At 48.8% G+C, this 15,000-nt stretch overlaps 1 protein-coding gene across 1 annotated transcript in view; it reads right to left on the bottom strand.

Annotated features, from left to right (window-relative positions):
* Positions 1–15,000, bottom strand: part of LOC123513016 — a 120,476-nt gene that overhangs the window by 76,743 nt on the left and 28,733 nt on the right. The window contains 5 exon segments of the mRNA XM_045269825.1: positions 5,315–5,455; positions 7,818–8,179; positions 8,182–8,781; positions 8,901–10,658; positions 11,070–12,957. Of these exon segments, the coding sequence (XP_045125760.1) occupies positions 5,315–5,455; positions 7,818–8,179; positions 8,182–8,781; positions 8,901–10,658; positions 11,070–12,957 (4,749 nt within the window).

The following is a 15,000-nucleotide window of genomic DNA, read 5'->3' as shown; positions in this document are numbered from 1 at the left end:
AGCTATAAAACAATCTCTCTCTCTCTCTCTCTCTCTCTCTCTCTCTCTCTCTCTCTCTCTCTCTCTCTCTCTCTCTCTCTCTGGGTGGAAAAATGAGAGGGGAAAACAAGCACTAACATGTTCCCATATAATTCTAACCCAATCTTTCATCCCCATTTCTGCACAAAGGGGAGAAAAGGAGTGCCCTCTTGACCCTCTTCCTCCTCCTCCTCCTCCTCCTCCTCCTCCTCCTCCTCCTCCTCCTCCTCCTCCTCCTCCTCCTCCTCCTCCTCCTCCTCCTCTTCTCCCTCTCTTCCTCTCTTCCGCCTCAGGTGATTAAAAGTGACCATCTATTCTATTCCATCTGTCCCCTGCGGTGTGTGTGTGTGTGTGTGTGTGTGTGTGTGTTAACAGTGAAGGACTAGGACAAGGACAATGGCGGACACAGGGTCGTGGTGGTGTGGTAGTAGTTGTTGTAGTAGTAGCTTTCCCTCCACCCATAGAGAAAGGCTGAGGGACAGTTTTCCTTTGCTAACATAGAAACACAACCTCCCACCAAAACAAAGCACAAACTCCACACAAGAAACACTCCTCTCTGTCCATCAGGAGTGTACTCGCATTGGTGGCCAAGATTAGCGTTTCCCAGCACCCCACCAATACACATTTCCAATATAGTTTAATGATCCTTGCTGTTGAGGCGCCTAATGCAAAATCCATCATCCATTCGATACAGATTGATAAACAAATTGGAGTAAAACAGAAAAGATTAATTTACAGACAAAAAAAGGAAAGATTTTATACAAAGAAACTGAGACTTTCACTGAAACATCACCAAGGTTCTCAAATAGTGGTTGGTGATAAAAAGAGATATAATATGAATAGTATAATATAAATAATATGAATAAATAATAGAGAAATACTAGATAAAATTGAAAGGATATTATTTTACAGACAAAAGAATGAGCTTATCTATAAAGAGACTCAGATCTTCACTCAAATATCACCAAAATTTTCAAATAGTGGATGGTGAATGGAAAAGACTCATTAATCAGGCTCTTAGTGCCGAATCAATAGGGAGATAATTAAAAGATCTGACAAATTTGTAAATAGAGATGATGGGAGGGTAAAAAATGTGTGAGCTTTCAGAAATATATGGTCACGTGTGGACCTGATGGAAGAAGGAAGAAAAATAAGGAACACTTCAGAGGAAAGATACAGAGAAATGGACAGAAGAGGGCCGCCGTGGTACAGTGGAACCATGCGTGCTTTGGGGTCCGAGGGGTCTCCAAGTGCACGGGTTTGAATCTTGTCCACGGTCCGAGTGTAGATTGTGCTTCCTCACTCGGGGCAACAGTCTCCTAGAGGGTGGGCTTTGAGATAGGAGGTAGCCCAAAAAAAATATCCCCTTTAGCCCATAAATTCCCGTGAAAAGCCTCATAGTAGATAAATAAAAAAGAAAGAGGACAAATGTGGGAGGACAGGAAAGAGGAGTGGCTAGGAAAGATGTGTGAGGAGATGAAACAGCTGGAAAAGGTAGATTCCAAGCTAATGGGGAGAAAATTAGAGAATTAACAGGGAAACGGAGAACAATCAGGAGTACGATAATAAAAGACAAAAGATGGTAACATTGTGATAGAGTTGAAGTTTTAAAAAGGTGAGAGGAGTGTGTCGGGGAACTGTGTGGAGATACAAGAGGAGAGAGGACAGAGTTTGGGGAGATCGAGCCAGGGCCTTCAATTTTGAGTTGTGAAGTGGAGAGAGAGATGTGAGAGGGGATGAAGTGGAGGAAGGCGGAGGGGAGTGATGGAGTGGTGGTCGAGATGGTGGAGGCTTGGGGGGCTTTACGATAGAGAAGAGTTAGCAAATAAAATATATGACACGGGTCTTATACCTGAGAGAATGGAGGAATCTGAATTTATTGTAATACCGAAGAGGGAAGGAGCAATAGAATGTAATAAACCGCGGACAATAAGCACCATGAGTCAGGTGGCGAAGATTGTACTGAGGGTGATAGTGAAAGATTGAGAGGAAAAGTCGAGGAAACAGTGAACAGAGCACAGTTTGGTTTTAGAACAGGTAAAGGAACTAGGAATGCAATTTTTGTATTAAGAACAATTATAGAGACAGGTAGAGAGAAGCAAAAAAAGACGTGTTTATGTGCTTTGTTGATCATGAAAAGGCGTTTGATATAGTAAGCCATGAAGTATTAGTGGAGAGGTGGAGAAGGTTGGTGTAGATATTGCAGACATAAGGGTAAGAAGAAGAATTAATCAGGTGTTGCAGTTGTCTGGCACGACGAGGGAGTTAGTGACCGTGGTGAGAAGACAGCTTGGGTTTCTGGGGCATGTTTTGAGAGGGAATGGTGTGGAGAGAGACTGCTTCTTGGGGATGATTGAGGGGAGGAGAGCACAGAGAAAAAGGGTGAGGTACATGGATGGACTCAAGGAAAGGATAGGAGAGAAAACAGACAGTGTAGTAGAGCTGGCTGGGAACAGAAGAGTGTGGCATTCAATTGTCGCTGAGGTCAACTAACACGCCACTGAGGTAAGTAAGATCACGTGTGGACCCTCTTGTTTCTACTAACTTGCTTTACACTCTAAGCTCTCATTATTCATAGTTATTGGAGAGGAAACAAAAGAAGACAACAGACATCCCGCCACAAAATACAAATACACTGACCATTACTTTGATATTAAGAGACGTGTGGAGAGCAGCGTTTCTACGGGACAATGCCAAAGTTCGGTTCGCTAATGAAAAGTCACGAATAAAGTACGTAATTATAGAGAAGAACAAGGTGTACACTTAACCTTTTCACAGTGACACAAAACAATTACCCTCAATCAGCCATCACTTTCTCTGATAAACTCTGGAACTCCATACTTCTATATTTCCACCTTTCTATGACCTGAATTCACTTAAGAAGGAGGTTTCAAGACATTTTTCCCATTCTTTTGGTTAACTCTCTCGGATCTCCTCGGGAACTGACATCTAAGTAGGCCATTTTGTTTGATAATTTTTGTTACCCTTGACCAGATTTCCTCTCTTACAGCAAACAAGAAACAGAAGCAATGCGTGAAGTCTTTAAGAAAGTAAGAAAATTAGTGATGAAAGGAATACATTTTTATATTTCTTCCCAGTTCAAAGGTTTGGATGTGGTTGCAGATAAAGGAAAGATGTCTTAGTGATTGGTGATTAACCCCTTCAGTACCATGACGCGTTTCCATATTCATTTTGCTTACTATTTGCTGATATTTTAGATTTTCAGGAACTCATGAGTGGATTAAAATAGTGAAGACTGTGGCCATTAATCTTCTGACCTCCATAGACCCTTCCTAATGTCAATAAAATAGTTTAATCGTACACAGATCTCACTGTAAAAATCTGTCGTAGTATTGAAGGGGTTAAGGGAAAATTATACCAAGCAGTAGTCAAAGTGTTAAAGGGCAAAATTAAAAAACCTGAAAGAATAGCAAATAATCAGAAAGAAATACTCAACGCAAAATAAAGAAAAAGGGAAAATTATACCAAGCAGTTGTCAAAGTGTTAAAGGGTCACAATTTATCACTCAAATAACGTTAAATGGAATAAAAAAAAAATCATTAACTTTTACCTGCAAGAATAAAAACACCTGAGTTACCTGCAAAAATAAAAACACGTGAGAGAATAGCAAGCAAAGTGATCAAGAAAGAAATACTCTATGCAAGATCAAGAAGAAAAAAATCACTAACTTCATTTTAACACGTTGACATCTTTTGAAATGATTCCCTTCGAGGCTCCGGAAAAACTCAAAATTGACGAGGTTTTGTGATTCTGTGTACATTACATTAAGTTATTATTACTGAGGCAAGTTTTCTCGGGTGAGGTTTTTTGGGGCGTACTTCAAGGAAAGCTGTTCCAAAAGCCTGCAAACTTATTTTTTTCTGTGTAAGATCGGATTGAATTAAATATTTTCCTTCGTGTTCAGCAGTACACACACACACACACACACACACACACACACACACACACACACGGCCAAATAATTGAGTTAAATGTAGAGAGAGAGAGAGAGAGAGAGAGAGAAGGATCAAATATAATATCTACTCGAACGAGATCCGCTAATCTTCTTCTTCCTCTTCCTCTTCCCCCACCTCCTCCTCCTCCTCCTCCTCCTCCTCCTCCTCCTCTACTTCTCTATTTTCATTACTTTTACTCCTCCTCTTTTATTTCTGTCTTTATTTCTTCTCTATCTCTTCTTCTACTTCTCTATCTTCATTTATTTTTCTTTTCCTCCTTCAACTCCTCTTCCTTCTCCTCCTCCTCCACTACCTCCACCACCACCCATTACCTTTTCCTCTTCCTCCTTCTCCTCCTCCCCATCGTACTACTACAATTTACAAGCTGGAGCCAGACATAGAGTGATTCCCCGTCCCGTGAAGCAAATGAATGAATCGTCTGGCCGAATCAGTGAAGCAATTATGAAGCAGTAGTTCGAAGCCGCTTGTACCGAGACCTGCTTCACTTATACCACTTGGCTGGGGATTAATTAGGATTCAAACACTTAATTCTTGGATGGAGAGGATTATGGATGGTGTGTTGTGGCTTAGGGAATGTGGAGGTGATGTTGGTGTTGTGGTAGTGGTGGTGGTGGTATTAGTAGTAGTAGTAGTAGTAGTAGTAGTAGTAGTAGTAGTAGTAGTAGTAGTAGTAGTAAATAACAAGAAGAGGAAGAAGTAGTAGTAATAGTAGTAAATAAGAAGAAGAGGAAGAAAAAAAGTAGTAGTAGTAGTAGTAGTAGTAGTAGTAGTAGTAGTAGTAGTAGTAGGTGAGCATAAGCTGAACTAACTGAAAGACAATTAACAACAACCAACAGCCCATAACCATATACTAACCTTCACCACCAACACGACCAACTAAATGAGTAAAACACCCTAACACACCAGTCACCCACATAAACCAATTAGTAAACCAACACCAAAACACTCTTAGCAAAATAACAACTAACAGACGCACTTAACTAACTCAATAAACCACTTAATGACACAAAACATCAAACCAACACTAAGACAAAATAAGGAGAAACAAATAATTATACTTCACAACACACGAACTCATCACCAAACACTAAATTAAGCCCTTCAGTACCATGACGTGTTTTCTTATTAATTCTGCTTCAGAAACTCATGTGAGGGATTAAAATAGTGAAGACTCTGGGTATTAGTCTTCTGACCTCCATAGATCCTTCCTAATGTCTATAAAATGGTCTAATCGTACGCAGATCTTAAGGTAAAGAGGTGTTTCAGTACTGTAGAGGTTAAACTGACTTAACACCCCAGCAACTCAATGGTCCACTAACCTGCACGATATTCCAGTAATGAACAACAGCGGCGAGGCTCTCCGTAACCTCAGTACACGCAGCGCCAAGCAGAATCCTCATCTTGGCTCGTGAAGTGTAGATAGCGTGGAAGAAGGCATCCACTCCACTGCCACTGTCACACTGCGGGGTTACATAGAGCACATTTAAGCATTGTTACTCTTGAGGTTGCGTAGACTACAGTTCAAGTGGGCCTTTTTTTTCTAATATTCATTTTTTTGCCCTTGCTGGTTCTTACATGAAAAAAAAAGAAGTTATATATACAAGTACTGTTTCAATTAGGATGGGTTTACATAGAGCTACATAACACAAGCAGTTTCATTGGGGGGGGGTTACACAGAGTTATATAGATAAACAGGTCACGTCACACTACACCATACCATACCATTCTTTCCTTAAGTGTTGGTAAAAGGAAAGGATAGCAAAGTAAAAGATTCTCTCTCTCTCTCTCTCTCTCTCTCTCTCTCTCTCTCTCTCTCTCTCTCTCTCTCTCTCTCTCTCTCTCTCTCTCTCTCTCTGGTATATATATCGTAAATTGTACAGGAAACAGATCGGAAATGAGAAAAAGGAGGAGGACGAGGAGGAGGAGGAGGAGGAGGAGGAGGAGGAGGAGGAGGAGGAGGAGGAGGAGGAAGAGGAGGAGGAGGAGGAGTAAGAGGAAGAGAAGGAGGATAAGTAGCAAAGGCGAGGCATTCCAGTACCAATTTCTTGTCATTCAAACATGCAAATTCACAAATGTATTCCTGGCATGCATGAAAGAACAGTCCACTTCACACACACACACACACACACACACACACACACACACACACACACACACACACACACACACACACACACACATACGTCAATAGGCTGACAAATCTACTCAAACAATAAAACTCCAGCTCACTCTTCATAGGCGAGCAGCGTGACTGGGCGGTGGGCGGTTGGGAGGGGGGAAGGAGGCAGGCGACGAGTGGACGGGGGGAAGGAGAGAGAGGATGAGCGGGAAACACTCGTTCAGATGACTTACACTACAGTGGCCGTGAGGGACTCGAGGGGCAGGAATAGGAGTAGAGACGCGCTTAAATGCAATTCCTGGAACACTGACAAAGTGAGATGAGAAAGAACAAGAACTTATCAAAACAGGAGACAAAAATTTAGCGCTCCATCCTTACCCAGCATTCCCTCACTCCTCCTTCCCCACCCCCTCTCTCTCTCTCTGTCTCTCTCCCTTCCTCCCTCCAGCGGCTTCTCTGAATGGAAGGCAAATGTGAATGTAATCTGGTGCGCTGCGAGACCTCTTCACTGTACTCCTGAAGTGGGCGCTGAAGATGTGAATGGACAGAGACCTCCGGAGCATTTGTTACCAGTGTACATGAGCGCGCGGCCACGTGAAAAATTCCTCACTCTATTATGTCACTTATTTAATTTCCTCTTTTGAGTTAGCCATGATTTGCTTAAGCTTTTGTTATTGTGAAGGAGGTTTTGTGTCCATTGTTGCCTCTCTCTCTCTCTCTCTCTCTCTCTCTCTCTCTCTCTCTCTCTCTCTCTCTCTCTCTCTCTCTCTCTCTCTCTCTCGTGGAACGAGTTGGCGGATTCTCTCTCTCTCTCTCTCTCTCTCTCTCTCTCTCTCTCTCTCTCTCTCTCTCTCTCTCTCTCTCTCTCTCTCTCTCTCTCTCTCTCTCTCTCTCTCTCTCTCTCTCATGATTCTGAGCGATATTTCTCAAGACTATAGGAGACATATTTCATCCCGCAGCAGACGTTGAGGAAGGAAAAAGTTTTATTTATTACCTGAGCATTACTTTTTTATTACCCAGGAGCTGAACAAACTCAAAATGGGGCACAGTGAATTTCTCTCTCTCTCTCTCTCTCTCTCTCTCTCTCTCTCTCTCTCTCTCTCTCTCTCTCTCTCTCTCTCTCTCTCTCTCTCTCTCTCTCTCTCTCTCTAACAAGCCATGTGTGATGGGACAAATTTCTCAACGACTCAAGGAAGGGAAGGACTCACGCCACCTTGCAACGCCATCACTGGTTGCATGTGAGACGGTCACTGCACGCCACGGTCCCACACGTCAGGACTCGCCACGCACACCTACGAGTAATTCACCCACTCGCACGCAGACACACGCCTCCATGCCCTCACCTTCTCTCAAACGCCCGCAGCTCCCCGCACACCCTCGCCGCCGCCCTCAAGAAGGAAGAGCTATACCTGACAACTAAAACTCCACAAATTGACTTTTGCATTAGATCCAAACTTGCGGAGTGACATTAGGTGGAGGGTTTAGACGGCGCCGATCCACTTTACAGCCCATTCCAGCCAGAATTGGGCAGTAATTTTTTCCATGAAAGTTACTGATCGGGCCAAGGAACTTTGTGGGTCGCCCCGCTGGTGGTAACAGCGACCTGGAGGCAAGGGTACCAAAGAGTCTGACCAGCCCTCCACCCACCACCCCGCATGCCTGGCAGGAGTGTCTGTGGTGGTGGTGCTTATCGCGAGCCTTACCTGTGTGTCGTTGTGAAACATGACGAGGGTGTGGCCGGGGATGACCTGCTGCTCGTTGATGTGTCGCAGGGCCAGCTGGGCAGCCGCCAGCTCAGACCGACCACCGAGACGCGGTTTCCCTCTCACCGTCAGGTCAAACAGTCCCAGGATGGGCACTGTTCGCTTAGGGGCGGCGCTCGGGTTCAAAGTTTTCCTGCGGAGAGATCGGCGGCCCAACGGCTGAGGAGTCGTGGGTGTGCCTCCGACACCTGCCGCCACCGAGACATCACGAAGCCCACTACTCAATTTCTGGGCGTGGCTCAGCGCGGCTAATCTGTCATGGCCCTCCAGTGGCCCCACACGGTGATTGCTGGAGTGCTGCGGGGACTGACTACCTGCCCAGCGCTCGCCCCCGATTTGTGTAGTTTCTGCGAAGCTCTGTAATAAAACGCTCCGGATATGCTGGTGAGGTTAGTGCCCTCAACAGGACGCGAAGATTCACCACCGTCAGGAACAGTCATCAGGCCAGCCTGTGCCTGGGGACTCGCTGACCGCTGCCCCGTCGCTTCCCGCAGGTCGTTGTGGCTCAAGTCCCACAACGCACGGACTGTTGTTTTCTTGCGGGAAAGCGGCAGCAGCGGCCAGTTTGCCCGCACGGACGCTCTCGAGTGACCCCGGGAGTAGCCATGCACTCGCGCGGCCCAGGGACTGGATGGGAGGTAAGCAGACGGCAGACGGGACTGGTAAAGCCTTTGCAATCTGCTTTTTCTCCCTATTTGCCCCCAGTACAGCCCCCGTGCATAGATGCGAGCACCGGATCTGTCACCCAGCCTGCGGGAGGGAGTTTGTCCCGTCCTGTGCCACGCCTCAGGGACAATTCCACCAGACACGCTGCTCCCAGTTCCTGTTTCTTTCTCGCCTGCTGCTGCTTTTGCCTCTGCTTCTGATGCTGCTGCTGTTGCTCGACGGCTGCGCTCATTTGCACCTCATCGTGTTCATAGGAGTGCTGAGGGGCAAGAGCCGGGCTGTTGCTGCTGTCTGCTGTCCAGTTTACTTCTTCATTAGTACTGCTATTCTTTGTCACTGTTTTCTCAGTGTTCTTACTGGTAATGCTATTGTTATTAATATTGTTACTGTCACCGCTGCCGCTACAGTTGTTATGGATGACGACCGGAATATTCTCTTCATTACTAACGTTCCTGCCGGTACTAGTGTTGCTAAAGTAGTGGTGTTGGTAGACATCATTGCTGCCTGCGTTGCTATAGTTATGGTGTTGGTACACATAATTGTTGTCTGTGCTGTTGTAACTATTATTGCTGTCAGCGTTGGCGCCGTCTAATGCCTCGTCTTCCACATCACTAATCACCACGCTGTTCGTCACCTCATCTTTTCTTCCTGCATCGTCGATCACTCCTGGTGGTGCAGACGTACTCCCATCTCGCTGTGCTAGATCGATCTCCTCAAACTGTGTCATTACTTCTTCTGTGTGTGGCGTGAAGGGCAGGGCGGGCTCAATCTGGTCACCACGAGTGCCGTTGAGAATCTGTGTATTCTCGATGGGTGACTCTTCCGTGCTTCGTTGCTGCTGGTCACTGGCGCCACACGCTGCGGCAGAAAAGTTGCCGCTGTCGTTGCCTCTACTGTCACTCGCGGCAGTGGCGCTAAGCTCACAAGATGGATTGTTTCCGTCGTTCATGGGAGCAGTGTATTCAATGGTCGCAGCGCCCTTCAAAGACGTATTTGTTACGACTTCTCTTGCCTCTTCCAGTTCGTCTTTGTTTATATAAGCAGCTTCTTCCTCCGGGACGATGACAGAGTTCTCCTGATCGGATGTCTTTAAGGACAAAGTAAGGCCCTCTTCCGTTCTCATTCTCCTGTAATCAGCAGAGCGAGACACATCTGGAGGCGGGGAGCGCTGCGCCCGCCTTGGTGTGGTGGTTGCCCTCGGGGACCTGGCTCGAGAGTACCGTGGGGTGCGGGAAAATGTCTCTGCCCTCTCTTCATGTTTGATATTCGATTGGACCTTTAAAACTTTCTTATTTAAGTTCAAAGTAGAGGAAACTTCTGGCCTGTCTGATAGGTTCTGAAATTGTGTGAGTGTCGCGGGTATTTCCGCATGTCGAGCCGGATAACCCATGCCCACCGCCGCGTCGATGAAGTGAAGGACGCTGCCTGCCTCCGCCTTCCTGTCGCCCTTGTGTGAGCGTCTCCTTAGCGCCGCCACCCACCTGGAGTACAGACTAGGCAGCCGCCGCCCTTCCTTGTCGTAAATGAAGGACGGCTTGGTCCCTCTCCTGCGTCTCCCTCGGTGCTGTCCTCTACCCAAACTCCACCCTGTCCATTTCCACTCCCTGCTGGGACTCCCTCGCCCTATCCCGACGCGCTGCCGCTTGTGTGGCTTATCTCCGCTTTTCTCAGTTCTCGTCCCGCCTGCCGCCCCTTCCACACTCCTCTTGCCCCTCCACCTGGCTCTGCAGGTGTAGCGACGCCCTACAGCGGAGCTATTGGCGGACTCCTGGCGGCGGCAGGATACAAAACACCCTTTACTGTTACTGCTACTCGCTGCATCGCAGTAAATTACCACTGGAGGGGTCACCGAGGGGTCAAAGGTCCTGCCCCTCCCTCCTGCTAGTATGGGACCCCCAGCACCCACACGGAGCCTCCCCGCTCCCCAAACCGACCAGGAAACAAACTCTCTAATAATACCTTCGCTGAGCTCAAAAAAATCCCCATTGCTGGTGACTGCATCAGGCGACACTGGCGACCTACTTAACGTCTTCCCCTCATTGTGTCTTGACCCCTGCCGGTGTTTTCCAGTAACCAGGCCGGAGGGTGGGCCGCCGCGCACGGACCTCAGGCTCGCTGGAAATAACCTTCTTTTAGGAGAGTCCTCGTGGGGAGCGGGAAAGAGGAGCAGGCGCCGGGAGGCTGGTAATGTACGAAGGGAGGAAGAGAGTTGGGTCTTTCCTCCTCCTCCTCCTCCTCCTCCTCCTCCTCCTCCTCCTCCTCGTCCTCTTTCTCCTCCTCCTCCTCCTCCACTGGGTGTCGGCGGCGAGACTCTCCTCCTGTCCGTCATTCTTGTTGGTCCTTCCTTTATCTTTATCGGCGTCTCCTTCTCCCCGCTGTCCTCCTCCTCTTCCAGATTTGCATGACTATCTTTACCCAGCAAGACACTCCTCCACTCCTCCTTCTCCTCTTCTTTCCTCTTGCCATCACTCGTCACCTTTTTTATGTTTTTCTCCTCCTCCTCCTCTTCTTTAGCAATTTTTTCACTGTGTTTCTTATCTCGTTGTTGTTGTTGTTGTTGTTGTTGTTGGTCCTCTTCACTTGAGACAAAGTCGATCACTTCTCCTGTAGGGGCCGACAAATGGCTGTGCGTCACGTGGGTCTCTCTCTCCTCAGCAGCGTCGCGCCGGAATACTATCACTATTCCACCTACGAGAGAGCCCTCCTCCTCCTCCTCCTTTTCCTCCTCTTCCTCCTGGGGTCGTGATATAAGTTTAGGTTTAATATCCCCGTGGGCCTCCCCTTCAGCCACACTCAGAGGGAAAGCATCGGCGATATACGGAACGTCCATTGTTTCATCAGGATTGTCCGTACCTCTCTCTTCGCCTCCCCTCCTGGTATCTTCAGTAGAAGTCGTAAGTGGCGAGATATTACCCTCCTTCACCTGCTTGGGCCACGGGCGGGATGGAGGGCGCTCCCCATTGTTGAGGGGCGAGGGATGGCGGAGGTGGCGGGGGCGGAGCCACGGGTGTGGGCCGGGGGAGGAGAGCCTCTGAGCACCCTCACCTAGCCCTGCCTCTACTTGTGAAGCATCGTCGGCTAAACTGTGGCGCTCCTGTGATCCATTGTGGGGCACGCTGGCTTCATCCCCATTGTGCGGGGCTGCCGCCGGGGACTTTCTGTCTCCGCCCTGTCCCGGGATCAATGATGGGACGGTAGTGGGCGTGAGGCGGGGCACGGAAGCCAGTGGGTGTGTGTGCTGGGCTGTACGTGATCTCCGTGCGTCAGGATCGCTGTGCACGACCTGAGACTCTCCAAATGGCCTCCTCGCCCTCGAGTGGCCGTCCAGGGGCGGCACATGTCCTATCGTCGCGTCGCCAGCCACCGGGGACCAGGTGGCGATATTATCCGCGTTGAAAAGAACATTTGTACTAAAGATTTTTTCTTCGCGGTGTGGTGTCGCTCCGTCACTGTGCCTCGCCTTCTCCTGGTGTGCCTGTCGCTCCCTCGCCGCCCCGCCCCCGCCCTGGATTCCGGCGACACCTTGGCCGACCACCTCGCCATTCCTCAAACACGCGTCACACTTTGTCATCATCAGTCTGTATTGCTGTTGATCTTTGCGCTTTTCCTGCTTCTCATCCCCTCCCTCCTTTCTGAGTCCCTCCGGGGCGGGGGCAGCGGCCTTACGCCCACCGAGGATCAGATCAGCGCTGCACAGAATGCACTTGGCTGTGGCAGCCCGCACTCTTTTGTCCTCTTTTATGTCGATAAGCTTCATCTTCCTCTCAAGCAGGAGTGGAGGTAAGGTCACGACGTCAGCGGCCGTGTCTGGCAGTGAAGAGAACACTCCTGCTCCTGCGCTGGGGAGAACCGCCCCCTGTCCCCCGCCCGGGTTGGGCGTACCTCGAGGGCCTGTGGGGAATGCCTGTTCATTAAGGCGTCCCAGATGACCCACACGACCCTGCCTTTGTCTCGCACCTGCACCAAATGACGCCCAGGGAAACTCCCCGTCCTGCGTTACTCTCGCGCCAACTTTCCACCGAGCCAAGCCGCGTCTGGCCTCCGTCTGCCGCCCCGCTGCCCACCTGCCGCCGTTGACAACTTTGTCAGCTTTGGGTGGCGAGCGGCGGCGTGGCATGGGTGCACCTGATGTCTGCTGAAAGGAGGGAGTGGAGGCGTGCTCAAAGTCCCCAAACATGTTGTCCAGTGGAGGATCCTGCTGATATATTCCAGGCGACGTGTGTTCCTGAAGGTCTGTCGTGTGGTGTGTCTGTGAGGGCGACGGTGTCCCTGGTGAGGAAGGCGCTGGGGGCGAGGATGTGGTGCCGTCACAGGAGACAGGTTGTTGGCAGCCGAGGAGGAGGAGGATGAGCAGCAGAGTGGAGCAGCGGGACACGTGGTGAGGGTGGAGAGGTGAGGCGCCGCTGCGGAGGCTCTGAGAAAGAAGAAAACAAAGACTATCAGCATTACATTCACTAGAACGGCACGACGAGCTATGAAAACTAGCATCCGTGTTCTAAAAGGTCACGGCGTCTTGTCTCGAGTCATTTATTGAAAGTTATTGGGATTTAAATTTATTTTTTTTATGATAGTATTAAGTTTAACAAAAAAAAATCTGTACCATTGATAACAAATAAAACATGGGAACCCTACACTAATCATCCTTGCGCCGGGAACAAAACTTTCCACATTATAATCCTGAAAGAAACATATAAAAGAAAAGATAGAAAAGAATTCAAATCCTTTCTAAAACTCAGTACTGAACGAAAAGTATCGAGGATGGTAAAAAAAAAATAATAATGACATCGAAAGAAAACTACGGCGAGACTTAAGGGGAATTAAAAGGACGGTAGCAAATAAATAAAAAAAAAAAAAACTTGCGGTAAAGCTCTAAACATGGAGGACTCGCCCCAGCTCGACTTTGCCCGCGTCCCGCCTCAGAGGAAGGACCGCCGCGCCGCAGATTAAATGCAAACTAGGGGAAAAAAAGAAACAAAGAGAGAAAAAAGGAAGAAAAAGAGGAAAGAGAGCGAACTGACAGAGAGCAATATATATGAGAGAGAGAGAGAGAGAGAGAGAGAGAGAGAGAGAGAGAGAGAGAGAGAGAGAGAGAGAGAGAGAGAGAGAGAGAGAGAGAGAGAGAGAGAGAGAGAGAGAGAGAGAGAGAGAGAGAGAGAGAGAGAGAGAGAGAGAGAGAGAGAGAGAGAGAGAGAGAGAGAGAGAGAGAGAGAGAGTGAGAGACATAGCTGGAGCTTTTGATAAAGTATGGCACAACGGATTACTGGAAAAGCTTCGTGCTAAAGGCATCCAGGGTGGCTTGCTACGACTCCTGGGAAATTACCTGCAGGACAGAAGCCTCAAGGTGGTTGTCAACGGGCAAACATCTGAGTCCCTGCCTGTGGAGGCATCAGTGCCACAGGGTTCAATTCTTGGCCCACTCCTGTGGAATATCTACGTGGATGATCTTCTCCAGCTACTGCCAGGAGTCAAGGCCTATGCTGATGACTGCACCCTCTCCTATACCTATCCACGCCAGGACAGTGGGCGGGCTGCTGAGGCCATCAATCAGCAGCTACGAGTGATAAAGGAGTGGGGTGCTCGCTGGCAAGTGACATTCGCGCCGGAGAAGACACAGGCAATGGTTGTCTCTCGGTCCCCAGCCGCCATGGCAGCAATGGCAGGAAAGTTGTCTTTGGCGCTGCTGCTCTCCCACTCCAAGATGACGTCAAGATACTTGGAGTGGAGGTGGATCGAGGGCTGAGGTTTGACAGCCATGTCAAATCCATTGCCAAGAAAGCCTCTCACAGGATCTCCGCTCTCAGAAGGATCGCCAGTTTCCTCGACAGGAAGGGAGACTGCTGCTGTACAAGGCACAGGTGCGGCCCCACCTTGAGTACGCAGCTCTCTCCTGGATGTCCTGTGCCGCCACACACAGAAGGAGACTGGACAGCATCCAACGCCGCGCCATACGGCTAGTAGATGCTGCAATACCACCTCACCCAGAGCCTGAGCGTCCCCTTGATTCACTGGAACACCGCAGAGATGTGGCGGCAATCGTAGTGTTCCATAAGGCACAGGTGCAAAGAGTGCCACATCTGGCAGGGCTGCGTCATCCTCTGAGAGTCACCGCACGGAGCACGAGAACGGTGCTCAATGGTGGTGACGCCGTAGAGGTGCCGCGATCCCACGGGTGTCAGCATCAACGCACCTTCGCAGGACGCGTCTCCAGGATGTGGAACTTGTTCACGGCCGCGGTGCCTCACGTCCAGGAGATGAACACACACAGTGTCAAACTGATGGCACATAAGTGGAGACAGACACTGCCAACTCCTCTGACACTCTTTGTGACGTGACACTCAGTGTAGTGCAGTGCGTGAATAGTGCTAGTGAAGTGAAAAGAACAGTGCTCCATTTACATGCTGACCATCTTGTATATTTTCTATTTTTAAGTCTTGTAAATATTGTAGAGAAATAGATT

Source organism: Portunus trituberculatus, chromosome 35, assembly GCF_017591435.1.
Source record: "Portunus trituberculatus isolate SZX2019 chromosome 35, ASM1759143v1, whole genome shotgun sequence".
NCBI lineage: Eukaryota > Metazoa > Arthropoda > Malacostraca > Decapoda > Portunidae > Portunus > Portunus trituberculatus.
This window is presented reverse-complemented; position numbering and strand designations above follow the sequence as displayed.